General features: G+C 41.4%; 1 protein-coding gene across 2 annotated transcripts in view; it reads left to right on the top strand.

The window, feature by feature from the left end:
• Window positions 1–15,845, top strand: part of ece2b (endothelin converting enzyme 2b) — a 50,566-nt gene that overhangs the window by 14,808 nt on the left and 19,913 nt on the right. For both annotated transcript variants that reach the window (XM_028794995.2, XM_028794997.2), the window contains exon 2: window positions 15,060–15,146. In XM_028794995.2, the coding sequence (XP_028650828.1) occupies window positions 15,060–15,146 (87 nt within the window). The remainder of the gene's footprint in view (window positions 1–15,059; window positions 15,147–15,845) is intronic.

Here is a 15,845-nt window from a genome sequence, read left to right as displayed (position 1 = left end):
TGGACAGAGCTTGCAGAGGCACAGCACTGCCCGCCTGGATTTCCTGTTCCAGTCTGCAGCTCTTTACGTTTTTCTTTTTTGCATTTCTTTCCTCTCTGGTTGTCTAAAGACCATTGAAGTGTCTCCCTGCAGATGTTTCCTTTAAGTGATAATGAAGGTTTTTACATTCCTCCTTCACAGCATTTAGAGATCTTCCCAGTCACTGAGCTTGAAATCATTTTTCATGAAACTGGAATTTAGTTAGTGTCTGAGCTGGGGGACTTTTGTGGTCACATTGGGAGTAAATACTTAGGCTAAGGGTCATGTACAGTCATTACTTTAGGTGGGGTCACTTATGGTCTTACTGGGAAAAATGATCTGAGTTTGAAGTCATGTAGGATTATTTTAGGAGTGCACCTGAGCTAGGGCGAATCTTTTGAAATTAGGAATGCAAGATGGAGCAGATTTGTGTATCACTCTCCCACAAAACTGAAAGTGATTATATGTCAAACCCAATTTCTCAATCAATTTCTTCTCATTTTAATTAGTTTAACGTTCAAGTTGTCTAAAGTCAGAGCCATATGCACCTCGCCTGCTAAACAGAATGCTCTGTTGATAACAGGCGCCACTATGTCGGAGCCATTATGCTCTCTGTCTATATCACTTGCAGCATTAGTTCCCAAGCTTGACAGACTTCATATGTCACTTAAAAAAAAAATATCCCAAGTTTGTTGGCCTCTCTCAGTACTCACCTTAACATCAATAGCCAGCTACATCAACCTACACTTAACTGAAAACTCTTCTACTCAAATGAAGGAACTTGAGAGAATACGCATTTCTGATAATAAACAAAACTAGCAGACCTTGAGGGATGTTTCCAAAGCTAGGATCTCCAAACTATCACTTTGACTGAGGCAGTCAGAGGTGCTCACCACACTTTATTTTACTGGTCCAATTGCCGGACCACAAGATGCTGACTTCTCTATTAGAGTGTGACTGAGTTCATAGGGTCCCCATAGCGAAACCACCCAATGGACGTTATCCTTGACCAGTAAATATCTAGTTTCATTGTTACCAAACAAGAAGGCTTTTACTGCGTATTGCAAAAATGGAGTGTGGTGATCTCCAGTTTTGTCTAGATAGAATATTTATTTTCCCAGAATCAAGTGTGGATGTCTCCAGCCCCAGAATTCCCTTTAAGTACTTTAATGCTAAGTTATCCAGAGCAGGGTAAAAGTCGTATTGCTGTATCCAGCAAGGTTTTCAGTCATCCCTGGGGGCTTGGGTTGGGGAACCATAATATTCTTGAGCCACCAAGAAGCTGAAGGTTTTTATAAAAACTTAAACACTTCATTTGTTTGAAATTCAGGTTCTTCTATAGTTACAACTAGTAAAACAGTGCTGCCTTTCTGCAACAATAGAAACCATCCTTTCTTTAAGTACAATAGTTATTTTCCTCTTGATTTTATAGAGTATTTTTGTCTTTGTCTGAAATGTAAAAAGTCCTCTAGAAAACTGCCACCTCAACTGCAATCATCTGGGAGTATATGTTGTAATCACCTGAAGGACATGATAAGTCCACAATAACAGTTGGGGGCCAGCTCCGTTTAATTTAAACAAAACAAAAATGTTCACCTGAAGGCACAGAAATCAAAAATGAGGCCCATCCAGCCTTCAGAGCAATTCACTCTCAGGTTAAAGGTCTGGGTAACTCAGAACCTCCTTCCTCTAGCAAGTTTAGTTCAAGTATGGAACACCTCTCTCTGGGCACGCATCCTTTATATTGTCCCAACCTGAAGGGGCGGGGTCTTCTCTGGGCTGTGTGGGCCGAGTTACACACCTTTGCTAGGGTCATTCTCAGTGTTACAGGTGGAGGAGAAAAGACAATTAGTGAGAGTGCCTTGTCTCAGACCAGGGTGGTATTGCTAACCTTGACTGAGCTCTGAAGGTGATCCCCAGTCACATTTATGTGATGAAACATACAGTACTGTGCAAAAGTTTTAGGCAGGTGTGAAAAAATGCTGTAAACAAAGAATGCTTTCAGAAATATAAATAATGATTGTTTATTGTTATCAATTTACAAAATGCAAAGTGAGCGAACAAAAGAAAAATCTAAATCAAATCAATATTTGGTGTTACTTTGGTGTTTCTCCAGTCCTGTTCAGCCTATATACATCGGACTTCCAATACAACTCGGAGTCCTGCCATGTGCAAAAGTTCGCTGATGACACTGCTATCGTGGGCTGCATCAGGAATGGGCTGGAGGAGGAGTATAGGGACCTAATCAATGACTTTGTTAAATGGTGCGACTCAAACCACCTACACCTGAACACTAGCAAAACCAAGGAGCTGGTGATGGATTTTAGGAGGCCCAGACCCCTCATAGACCCAGTGATCATCAAAGGTGACTGTGTGCAGATGGTGCAGACCTATAAATATCTGGGAGTGCAGCTGGATGATAAATTAGATTGGACTGCCAATACTGATGCGCTGTGCAAGAAAGGACAGAGCCGGTTATGCTACCTTAGAAGGCTGGCACCCTTCAACATCTGCAATAAGATGCTGCAGATGTTCTATCAGACAGTTGTGGCGGAGCGCCCTCTTCTACGCAGTGGTGTGCTGGGGAGGCAGCATTAAGAGGAAAGACGCCTCACGCCTGGACAAACTGGTGAGGAAGGCAAGCTCTATTGTTGGCATGGAGCTGGACAGTTTAACATCTGTGGCAGAGCGAAGGGCGCTCAGCAGGCTCCTATCAATTATGGAGAATCCACTGCATCCACTTAATAGTATCATCTCCAGACAGAAGAGCAGCTTCAGCGACAGACTGCTGTCACTGTCCTGCTCCACTGACAGACTGAGGAGATCGTTCCTCCCCCAAACCATGCAACTCTTTAATTCCACCCGGGGTGGTAAACGTTAACATTTAACATTATACATAGTTATTGTCTGTTTTTCACCTGCATTATTATCATTCTTTAATTTAATATTATTTATTGTATCAGTATGCTGCTGCTGAAGAATGTGAATTTCCCATTGGGATTAATTAAGTATCTATCTATCTATCTATCTATCTATCTATCTATCTATCTATCTATCTATCTATCTATCTATCTATCTATCTATCTATCTATCTATCTATCTATCTATCTATCTATCTATCTACTACCTTTTGCCTTCAAACCAGCATCAATTCTTATAGGTACACTTGCACGTAGTCAGGAATTTTGTAGGGTTATAGTTAGGTATATGATCAACCAATTATACCAAACAGGTGCTAATGATCATCAATGTCACACGTAGGTTGAAACACAGTCATTAACTGAAACAGAAACAGCTGTGTAGGAGGCTTAAAACTGGGTGAGGAACAGCCAAACTCTGCTACCAAGGTGAGGCTGTGGAAGACAGTTTCATGTCATGGCAAGATTGAGCACAGCATCAAGACACAAGATAGTTATACTGCATCAGCAAGGTCTCTCCCAGACAAAGATTTCAAAGCAGACTGGGGTTTCAAGATGTGCTGTTCAAGCCCTTTGGAAGAAGCACAAGGAAATGGGCAATGTTGAGGATCGTAGACGCAGTTGTTGGCCAAGGAAACTTAGTGCAGCAGATGAAACACACATCAAGCTTATTACCGTTCAAAATCGGAAGATGTCCAGCAGTGCCATCAGCTCAGAACTGGCAGAAACCAGTGGGACCCAGGTACACCAATCTACTGTCCGGAGAAGTCTGGCCAGAAGTGGTCTTCATGGAAGAGTTGCAGCCAAAAAGCCATACCTCCGACGTGAAAACAAGGCCAAGCGACTCAAGTATGCACGAAAACATAGGAACTCGGCTGCAGAAAAATGGCAGCAGGTGCTCTGGACTGATGAGTCAAAATTGGAGAGCGGTACAATAATGTGTGTCTGCAGGCAACAGTGAAGCATGGTGGAGGTTCCTTGAACGTTTGGGGCTGCATTTCTGCAAATGGAGTTGGAGATTTGCTCAGGATTAATGGTGTTCTCAATGCTGAGAAATACAGGCAGATACTTATCCATCATGCAATACCATCACGGAGGCATATGATTGGCCCCAAATTTATTCTGCAGCAGGACAACGATCCCAAACATACAGCCAAAGTCATTAAGAACTATCATCAGCGTAAAGAAGAACAAAAAGTCCTGGAAGTGATGGTATGGCCCCTACAGAGCCCTGATCTCAACATCATCGAATGTGTCTGGGATTACATGAAGAGACAGAAGGATGTGAGGAAGCCTACATCCACAGAAGATCTGTGGTTAGTTCTCCAAGATGTTTGGAACAACCTATCAGCCGAGTTTCTTCAAAAACTGTGTGCAAGTGTACCTAGAAGAATTGATGCTGTTTTGAAGGCAAAGGGCAGTCACACCCAATATTGATTTGATTCAGATTTCTCTTTTGTTCATTCACTGCATTTTGTTGATTGATGAAAATAAATGATTAACACTTCCATTTTTGAAAGCATTCTTTGTTTACAGCATTTTTTCACACCTGCCTAAAACTTTTGCACAGTACTGTATGTACATACACTATATTGCCAAATGTATTGGGACACATGTCTTTACACACACATGAACTTTAATGACATCCCATTCTTAATACATAGGCTTTAATATGGAGTTGACCTACCCTTTGCAGCTATAACAGCTTCAATTCTTCTGGGAAGACTTTCCACAAGGTTTAGGAGTGTGTTTATGGGAACCTGTGACCATTCTTCCAGGAGAATTTGTGAGGTCAGGCACTGATGTTGGATGAGAAGGCTTGGCTCGCAGTCTCCACTCTAATTTATCCCAAAGGTGTTCTATTGGGTTGAGGTCTGGGCTCTGTGCAGGCCAGTCAAGTTCCTCCACACCAAACTCGCTCATCCATTTCTTTATAGAGGTTGCTTTATGCCCTAGTGTGCAGAAATTTTGAAACAGGAAGGGGCCATCCCCAAACTGTTCCCACAAAGTTGGGAACATGAAATTGTCCAAAATAGCTTCACATGCTGAAGCATTAAGAGTTCCTTTCACTGGAACTAAGGGGCCAAGCCCAACCCCTGAAAAACAAGCCCACACCATAATCCCCCCTCCATCAAACTTTACACTTGGCACAATGCAGTCAGGCAAGTACCATTCTCCTGGCAACCGCCAAACCCAGACTCGTCCATCGGATTTCCAGACAGAGAAGCACTCCAGAGGACACGTCTCCAATGCTCTAGAGTCCAGTGGAGGTGTGCTTTACACCACTGCATCCAGGGCTTTGCACTGCACTTAGTGATGTAAGGCTTGGATGGAGCTGCTCGGCCATGGAAACCCATTCCATGAAGATCTCTATGCACTGTTCTTAAGCTAATCTGGAGGCCACACAAGGTTTCGAGGTCAGTAGCTATTGACTCTGCAGAAAGTTGGCGACTTCTTGACACTGTGCACCTCAGCATGCGCTGTCCCCACTCTGTGATTTTACATGACCTACCACTTCGTGGCTGAGGTGCTGTCATTCCCAATTGCTTCCACTTTGTTATAATACCACTAACAGTTGACCGTGGAATATTTAGTAGCAAGAAAATTTCACAAATGGACTTATTGCACAGGTGGCATCCTATCACAGTACAATGATATATATATATATTTTGTTAACATATTGTTTGTTCCACTTAATCGCTAGATATAGTAAGTTCTTGATGTATTGTTTGTGACCACATGTTACTCAAAGAAATTACAAGTTGTTTTATAATATACAGTAGATGGGTGTTTGCTGCATTATGATATGTCATTTCTGTAATACTGAGTTGTTAGGGAAGCTTATATTTGTGTACCTTGAATTTTCTGCTTATTGTTTACTTTGTTATAATTCCCTTACATGGTATCTTTGAATGTGTGTTTTTCCCTTTTTGTTCCTCCTCTTTTTGCAAATGGGTTTTTTTTTTATATTAACAATATTTTTTGCTATCCATTCCAAGGATAATTGCAGTCTTTAGATAGATAGATAGATAGATAGATAGATAGATAGATAGATAGATAGATAGATAGATAGATAGATAGATAGATAGATAGATAGATAGATAGATAGATAGATAGATAGATACTTTATTAATCCCAAGGGGAAATTCACGAAGGATACTGCCACTTGCTTGAGGCATGGCTGCCTTAAAATGGAGAGTAGGATTTGATTGGGGTGATAATATGTGGCAGGTACCTTTCATATTACAGTGTTATCTTTCTGAAGTGGGTTCACTTACTGATCACACTGAGAGTCCTTCCCTGAGGTGATAGTCACACATTGCCACATTGGGTTAGTACCTGAGCTGTGGAGGCCATTAGCTGAGCCAGGTGTCATATTTGGAGCCACTATCTGAGCTGGAAGTAATTTATTATCATACTGGGAGTTACTATATGAGCTGGGGTCAGTTATAATTGTACTGGGTGATATTATCTTAACCAATTATTATTTATGGTCATACTGGAAGTCATTACCTGAGCTGGATGTCATTTAATCATTTAGTCATTTATGGTAATACCATGAGTCACTAGCTGTGTTGAGGTCAGTTATGGTTATACTGGGAGACATTTTTCTGATTATACCAGAAGCCTTTTCCTGAGCTGATGGTCACTTATGGTCAACGTGATGTTGGGAACTCTCTCCACTTGCGAATCTCAGAAAAAACAGCCTGAACCGCTGAAGTGGTACCTCTGACTTTCTGCCAGCAGGCCCTAACATCCAAATGCCCTGTGGAGACCTTCACTCTCAAATCTAGCCCCATACTTAACTGGGGTATAACAAACAAAATAGGGTTATTTTCCCCTAAGTATAAATAGCTTTAAGCCTACTAAAAGGGAAAAGGCGAGCATCAAAACAATCCTTAATAATTTTCAGGGGGAAAAAATAAACCACTATTATTAAAAGAGAGAGTAACCATATAAATTTAGGCTTTTTGATAATGTGAAGATTTGACCAAAAAATTAATACAAGTGACTGAAAAAATGTTAGCTATCCATTGGAATATTCATGGCACCTTGACCCTGACATGCTCATTTCACTTATATAGACTCATGTGCCACCTCTCCCTTTCTTGGTTACCCTGTGCTTGTTACCATATTCCCAGTCATATTCAATTGAAACACAATATTTTTTCCCTCTTTAAATTTACACTGAACTTTTAAAATAATACACAGGCAAAGTCAGGAAATGCAGCTTTTTAAAAATTTCAAAGACATTTTGTTATTCCATTTCATGATTACAGAATTTAGACAAATGTTGAATTACGTGAGCAACTCCCTATTAAAATAAAAAAGAAAACTTGAGCCAAGTTACTACTAGCTGTTACAACAGGGGACCACTTGTTTCATAACCCCTGTTTAACTTAGTTACCTTCACATGTAGTAAAAAGAAAAAACACATAAAACTGTAAACAAGTTTTTCTGTTTATCTGTAAAGACAAATATACTCCCTATATAAACCTACAGTATATTTAACACTGATTTGAGCCCTCTTTCTATGTATGTTTGTTCCTTCATCTTCCAAAAACGAATCCATAACACCCATCCTGCTCTGCCTCTGGCTCTCTGTGCCTTCTGTTAATAACCTATAAAGCTTTAAATGGCCTTGCAGTGGACTACATCAGTAACTGCCTCCATCATTATGCTCCTGTCCATCCACTAAGGTCCATAGATTCTGGCCATCTCAATATGCATCAGACCAACCAGTGCTCTTATGGGAGGGCAGAGCCTTTAGTTCTATTACATGGAGACTTTGGAATGACCTCCCGAAATTAATTAGATCAGCTGGCTTAATTAATTCTTTCAAGAAATAACATAAGGAAGGCATTTAACTTACCCAGAAATTCTGACCCTTCTTTTAGTTTACTTTCTCTGTCCAGGTACTCGGGATAATTTGTCTTTGTATCACAAATTATGTTTTTTTTACTCAGTGTTTTCTTGTAGTATATTTTCCATTTTACTCAGGTTGTAACAGCCGACTCACTCTCCCAAACCAGCAGCTACACCACCAAGACCCGTGGCCTGGCAAGCTGAGGACATTAGACCCAACAAGCCATACTTCTTCCAAATAAACTTCCCCCAATCGATGATCAAAAATAAACCAAACAAACATTATGTAAAATAATAAAGTGAGTATATATTGATAAAAAAGAAATGAACAAACAACAAACAACATATTATACTGTATATCTCTCTGTTATAATAAAAAAATCTTGGGTCGAGACGTGATCTTCTTGGAAGACACTTTAACGTCCTGTGAGACAAGGCAGTGAGACAAAGGGCAGCTGCTGTACCATCTTTTAAATGGTTGACGCGCAGCGTGACAAGCAGAACACGCAACCCGGCAGCAGCAAGCCAACAGCTGATCCATCCACATGTCCTTAGTGTGCATTCAGCCCTCCCCTTCACAACGCGAACAGCAGAGACACGAAGTGGCTGGCACATAGCACGCCCCTCAAGCAAAGCGAGCAGGGGGCGAAGCCCCCTAGTATATTTATATATATATATATATATATATATATATATATATATATATATATATATATATATATATATATATATGTATTACATTCATTGCATTCGTAGTCTGAGTCCTGAACTGATTGTATGGGTGGTTACCTACCAGGTAACGCATGTGGTTGGTCTGCCCTCGGCAAACATCCGCCACGGTGCACTCTTCAGTTGCGAGAAGCAGATCATGGAATGTTGCATAGTTTTCTGTCAAATAATGCAAAGAGTACGCAACACGTGTTTCGCCCTCATTTGGGCTCATCAGGCGTACACACTCTACTGCTCCCCTCTTGGGGAATCAAACCTCAGACGTCAGAGATGAAGCCCCTTTACGCTGCGCCACGGCATGTGGTTTGTTTATTTGACAGCCTGCAGGTCTATATATATACAGACCAACCAACCCTGACATAACATTCAACCCCAAAAGTGTCCAGCGGAAAGTAATAATAAAAACGAAAAATTGCTGCATAAAGTTAATATATAATACACCCCTTCCCTTGATCCCACACTGAACACAGACTCAATAAGACACAGAGTAAGTACGAAATGCACATAAAAGTCCAGAAGATTTAACAGAAAATGGATAATGTTTGTGAACCTGGTTAAGCTGGAAAAATAGCCCTATGGAAAGTACACAGATGAAAATGATGGCTTTCTCCTCTCCCCAAGCAACAAGAAACAGTCTCACCGTGTTTATCCTCGGTACGTGGCGTGATCCAGAACCCCTGGGTTTTGCGATGCAAAGCTGTTGTTGTATGGTATGAATGATTTGAATCAGTGCTTTCTCCTGTCTCTGTAGCGGAATGGTAGTAGTACAAGATGTATGTTTGTTTGTTTGTTTTTCTCTCTTTCTGTCCTTCCATTTAAATAGCAAATGATCAGCAAATAATGGAATTGACAGGGCCAATTATCGTGAGGGGCCACGGTTCCACAGTGTTATCCTCCCCCCCCCCCCCCCCCCCCCCCCCCCCCCCCCCCCACCCCATTGATTCCAGGGGAGCATATTTACATAGACACAGACCATGTAAACAGGACAATGCTACAAAAGACAGGACTCAGTACAAGATACATTTACAATGACATTAATCATTGTGTTTCTTTATGTCAATATTATTTCATCCAATGTTATATATGCCCTGTTGCCCTGAGGTTTTGTGAAGCTCTTTGAACATGGGAACAATGCTATATAAATAAAATGTTGCGATGGATGGCCGGCTCACTTGCCCAGCTGGGAAACCTTCTTAATGGAAGAATCAGGACAGAGAGCGTGCTCAGGGCATTATCTCCCCCGGATCGCTAGGTGGCAGGCCCCCTGTGTTGCTACGCAGCACGGATTCCCACAAGGCACATTGGGAATTGCAGTTTCTTGGCTCAACCCTGGTAGGTTTAGAAACAGTATACAACATCATCTGTGAAACATGGTGGAGGTAGTGTTATGGTTGGGGCATGCGTGACTGCCAATGGAAGTGAGTCACTGGTGTTTATTGATGTTATGACTGCTGGCAAAAGTGGCAGGATGAGTTCTGAAGTGTACAGAACTATACTGTCTGCTCAGGTTCAGACAAATGCTGTAAAACTGATAAGATGGCGCTTCATAGTACAGATGGACATTAAGCCGAAACATACTGTGACAGTAAACCAAATGCTTTTCAAGGCACAGAAGTGGAATATTCTTCAATGGGCAAGTTGATTAACTGACTTCCACCCATCTGGACATGCATTTCACTTACTGAAGACAAAACTGAAAGCAGAAAGTCCAACGAACAAGCAGTACTTGAGGAAATCTGCAGTAAAGGCCTGGAAAAAAATCAATAGGGTAGAAACCCGGCACTTGGAGAAGGCCATGGGTTCCAGACTTCAGACAGTTATTGACTGCAAAGGATATTCAACCAAGTACTAGTGATCATTATATTTATGATTATGTTAGCTTATCCAAATGCTTTTGAACCCCTGAAAATGGGGGGACCATGTATAAAAATGGCTGTTTTTTCAAATTGGCTCAGGCAAAATTTTTGTTAAACATTTTAAATTAAAAAGGCAAGTCTACACTTCAATCACAACTTAATTGCTTTATTTCAAATCCATTGTTGTGGTGCACAGAGCCAAAATTATGAAAACTGTATCACTGTCCAAATACTTACAGACCTAACTGTATAATAAAATGAAACTTGTGTGTATGTGCAAAATCATCAATGTAGATTGCTGATAATTAAACAGCAGAGAACATTGTTTTCCAAAAATCATAATATTGATATTAGACATTGTATCAAACCACCCTCCACTAATGACAGATAAGATCAGAAAGGACTCTGTCTCCAGAACACTAAATGAGTTTATTGTCTGGTTGTATTTTTTGCTGTTCTTTGTTCTCAGAAATGCAAATGCCTACCTAAATATATGGTTTGGGCTCCAGATTTTTCCCCACATCTCAAAAATGTGTTCATTAGTTTATGTGTCAGTTCTAAATTGACCCTTAAGTGTGAGTGTGAGTGGGCTCTGTGATGGACTGGCACTTCTTTCAGGTTTGGTTCCTGCCTTGCAGGTGCTGTTCTCTGCTGAGGCTCTAGTCCTCTGTAACCCTATAAATGAATTAAGTGAATGTGATGATTGATGGATAGATGAAATGAGATGCCCTGGTTACCATGATTTTTGTGCCCACTTCAACTAAATAATTTCTTTACCGAATCCCATCTTACTGCCCACCTAGATTTCACCAGGTGTCCCAGATAGATGGAAGAATCTTTTTTACCATTAGTAGTCATGCACATCACTGTTGTTTATTGTATAGCTATGTGGCACACAACACCTATCTTGATTCATCCATGTGCCCACATTTTGCTCTGCCTCTACACTAAACTGCTGGCATGTGTAATGCCATGTGATCTCGGCTAGGTGTATTGTTTGCATAAAAAGGAAGACCTTCAAAATCATGAATAAGTACATAACACTGGCATTCTGTGAAAGGCTCCTATTTCTTCTGTGAGCCTCAACCTTGAAATTACTTCAATGATGAATGTCAGGGAGAAGATACAATAGACCCGTGGCATGACTGTCAGATCTGCAAGCTGCATTTCACTGCCTAGTGATTCCAGTTATATAATAACTGCAGACAGGTGACTAAGGGCAGGCGAAAGAAGGGTCACAGAATGGCCACAGAATTAAGTCCCCTGTTTGTAGGAGAGCTTGAGCAGCCTCTGCAGAAGAGCAGGTCAGTCCTGATGGGCATGAACAGTGAAGGTGTCCATGCATAAAGAATGAGACTGGGCTACTTCTCATACAGTCCCTTGAAAAAGGATTCAATCCCTTTTACACATAAATGATGTAAGATGCAAGATACCTTTGCTGTCACTGCATAATACAATGAAATATCATTTGAAGCAAGCCTATAGATATATTAGATAAACATATGTAAGAGTAGATAATAAACTAAGTAAACATTAAACTATGAGAAGCACAGTTACTATTAACAGTTTCAAATTTACACAGGGTAAAAGTAAATGAAGTCACAATGACAATTACACTCAATGTAATGGTCATGAATTCCATATGGGTCATGTATAAGTGTGTGACTAGGTGTGGCTGAGGCAAATGTTCAGTTCAATCAGTGGTCGTTTCTGTTATAGAAAAGGACAGTGATCGCTGTGCATTTAATAGGCTGATTGCTTTGGGGTAAAAGCTATTCTTCAGCTTGGTAATGTGGGCATGCAGGGCTCTGAAGCACCTGTCAGAGGGCAGAAGAATAAAAATGCTATGGCCCAGGGTGGGTTGGATTTCTAGAAATGTTCTTTGCTTTTCTGCTGCAGTGGGTAGTGATGATATCTTCCAGTGATAGTAGCTGAGCGCCAATAATTCTCTGAGCCCTTTTGATGATATGCTGGAGGGTCTTTCTGTTTTCAGAGGTGCAGCCAGAATACCACGCTGCAATGCAGTACATGATGACAGACTCTATGGTACATCTATAGAAGTTAACCAGCAGCTGTTGAAGGAGTTGTGCTGTCCTCAGGCTCCTCAGAAAGTGAAGCCTCTGAAGGCATTTCTTGGCCATTGCCGTTATGTTTGTTGTCCATGACAGATTCTGGCTGATGTGGAATCCCAAGAATCTGAAATTCTGGACTCTCTCCACTTTCTCACCAATAATGCTTATGGGATGGTGGCCACTGTAGTTCAGTCTCCTGAAATCCAGAATCAGTTCTTTTGTTTTCTTGGAATTGAGTGCAAGGTTGTTGTTTTGGCTCCAACTTTCCAGATTCTTGACTTCTTCTCTATAGGCTGCTTCGTCATTATTGGAGATCAAGCCTATCATGGTGGTGTCATCTGCAAAATTTATTATGATGTTAGTATCATGGGTAGATTTGCAGTCATTTGTGAAGAAGGAGTTAAGGAGAAGACTCCCTGTGGTACACCAGTGTTCAGTGTTACTGATGAACAAAAGTGCTTACCCATGTGCACAGTTTGTGGTCTATTACTGAGAAAATCTAAAATCCAGTTACACAGGTGTAAGTTGAGGCCAATGTTGTTTAGTTTGATAGGCAGTTTGTTGGGAGGGATGATGTTGAATGCGGGGCTGTAGTCGATGAACAGCATCCTTACATAGCTGTCCCTCTGCTCTAGATGTGACAGGGCAGTGTGAAGGGCAAGTGAGACAGTCTCCTCAGTTGACCTGTTTGCCCTGTAAGTGAACTGTTATTGGTCCAGGGAGGAGGAGATTGTTACAACCTGAGATTTTGATCAGTTTGACTGGGAATGTTTATTTGTAGATCAAATACTGTATTCTGTTTCACAGCACTGCCCAAAAAAGAAAACCATAAATCGTTAAAATAAAATAAAATGAAAAAAACTGAAATGTCAATAAGTATTCAGCCACCCAACCCAGCATAGAGTGCTTAGTTAACCACTTCTCACATCTATTACAGCAATGTGTCTTTTTGGATAAGTTCCAATTCACTTTGCAAAAAGTGATGCCCATTTCTACTTGCAGAGTTGCCCAAGCTGGGCCAGATTAGTTGGAGAGTAGCAGTAGACTACAAGTTTTAGGTTTCACCATAAGGGTTTAATGACATTTAGGTCAGGATTATGTCTGTGTCACTTTTCTTCTTTAGAAGCCAATCCGTTGTTGTCCAATGCTTTGGGTCCTTGTCCCATTCAAAGACAAACTTCCTCCCTAATTTAAGTTTTTTGGCAAGAGGGTAGCAGGTTTCCCTCCAGCATCTGTCTGTATTATGCATCACTCATTTTCCCAACAATCCTGACCAGACTGGCAGTCCCTACTGCTGAAGATCATTCACACAAGATCATGCTGCCACCGCCACATTTTACAGTGGGATGGTGTTACTTAGGCTGGTATGTACACAACACACACACACCACTCTGTGTTCAAGCCAAGAAGTTCCACTTTAGTCTCATCATACTCCCAAACTTCATGCGTTTTCTGCCAGGGCCTCTCCCTTAGAGCTCCTTTTTGTGCAATGCCTTAGAGTTTGTTATGCTGTGAACATCCTCTCCAATTGCAGTCACTTACCTCTGCACAACAGTCAGAATGACAGCTGGTGTCACAGTAGCCTCTCAAACAAGTATCATTCCTGTTTGGCAGTTAAGTTTAGAGAAGCAGACCGTCTTGATTAGTGTGGCTGCAGTTTTCCACATTCATATGATGGACTGCATTGAGCTCTAAAGTACGTTCAGTGCAGCTGAGAAGGTCTTGTACTTTTCTTCAGATCGGTGCTTGTCTATAATTATTTCCTGGACTTGATTTAAATGCTCCTTTGTTTCCATATTGGTTTGCTGTGTGAAACTGGACCTCAGTGAGAGAAGGAGCATTCATTGTCATAAATTAAATGAACACACGTGATCCACCAGGCGGAGACCAATAAATAAACAGAGTGACTTCCTACCATAATAAACCACACCTATTTACACAGGGTATGAATACTTTTACAAGACTGATTTTCCTTCTTATCATATTGTTAAAAGGGTTACAGTTTGTTTTTTTTTATTTGGTTTGGTGTGCACTATTCTGTAGATCCACCAGAGATGTTCTTACTTTAATATTAGTAGTTGAGACAATAAAATATGAAATTTTGTGGGCTGAGTACTCTTTTTGGAGCACTATATGCAGGTCATTGTGGGGTATGGTCATGCTGGCAGAGTGTGTGACTCACTCCAGGACATCCAGAGGCTCAGTAACCAGTTCTCAAGGTCACCACAGGAATCAGTGGCTGAGATGAAACTCTTTTAGGGTCACCGTGAATGGTGAGTGACTGCACCCTACTCATTCAATGCTTTACACCTCGCTTGTGTAGGAGAGCAGAAAGACTTTGTGCTGCTTGTCTCAATACACACATCTGTAATTTAGGCACTTTCAGGAGTCCTGGCATGGGGGGTGACTGCAGCTGTCTATTACAAACAATCAGACTGAGAGAGACTCCAGCTCAGAAGTGGGACACTATGCACTATTACTAAAAGACATATGGCCAATATTGTGAAGAGTGACTTGTGAGTCATCTTTCAACTGCTGACTTCCCCCTCTTACACTTCAGTAATCCTCACAGAGCTCTTTGTTGTTCTTCATTTTCACAGATGTCAAACTACAAGCGGGCAACATTTGAGGACGATGATGCCACCGAAATTCCAGCAGACGGGGCAGCATCTCCAGACTGTATGGAGGTAAGTGCCCAATCAGGGTAGGGGGCAAAAAGAAAGCAGTCCTTTAAGTGACAGTCATATGGTCATTTGTGACAATCATGCAATCACTGGAATCACACTCAGAAATGTTTCACTTCAACAGGGGCAGCTGAAGTCACACGACATATATTGCTCTTCACCATAAAGTTTGTGGGACTGATGGTACCCTTGGTACAAATCAGAGTGTTAACATCCATAAAAAATCACATTTCTGCTCAGTATAATGCCTACATGTTTTTATAAATAACATATACTGTTAACAGTATTTAGTGCCACTGCCTCAAAGCTGAGCACCTTTGGTTCTAATCCCAGTCCAAACATGATCTGTAGGTAGTTTGAACATTCCCACAGTGTCCTCTGTAATAGACAGAAGGGATGGACAGGCATTCCAGCCTGGATAAACCACATTCCCTGTCTTAGCCTGGAGGCTGGTATGGTATGCCAGCATGGATGGACTGGCATCCCAACAGGGTTGAGGAGAAGATGCTTACCTAGCCATAGTTTGGGAGCATGTGTAGATAGCACGTTGCTGCACCCACCACACAATGAACCACATGGATTGGGACCCGAGTGCAGCGGATGACACCTCAAGAGGCCAGTATAATGGAAGGACTGGGGGAGACAGCATTTCGAGACTATTTGCTACCCCAATATGCTTGTTGGCAGTGTCCCTGGACCAAA

This window comes from Erpetoichthys calabaricus, chromosome 2 (assembly GCF_900747795.2).
Source record: "Erpetoichthys calabaricus chromosome 2, fErpCal1.3, whole genome shotgun sequence".
Lineage (NCBI taxonomy): Eukaryota > Metazoa > Chordata > Cladistia > Polypteriformes > Polypteridae > Erpetoichthys > Erpetoichthys calabaricus.
This window is presented reverse-complemented; position numbering and strand designations above follow the sequence as displayed.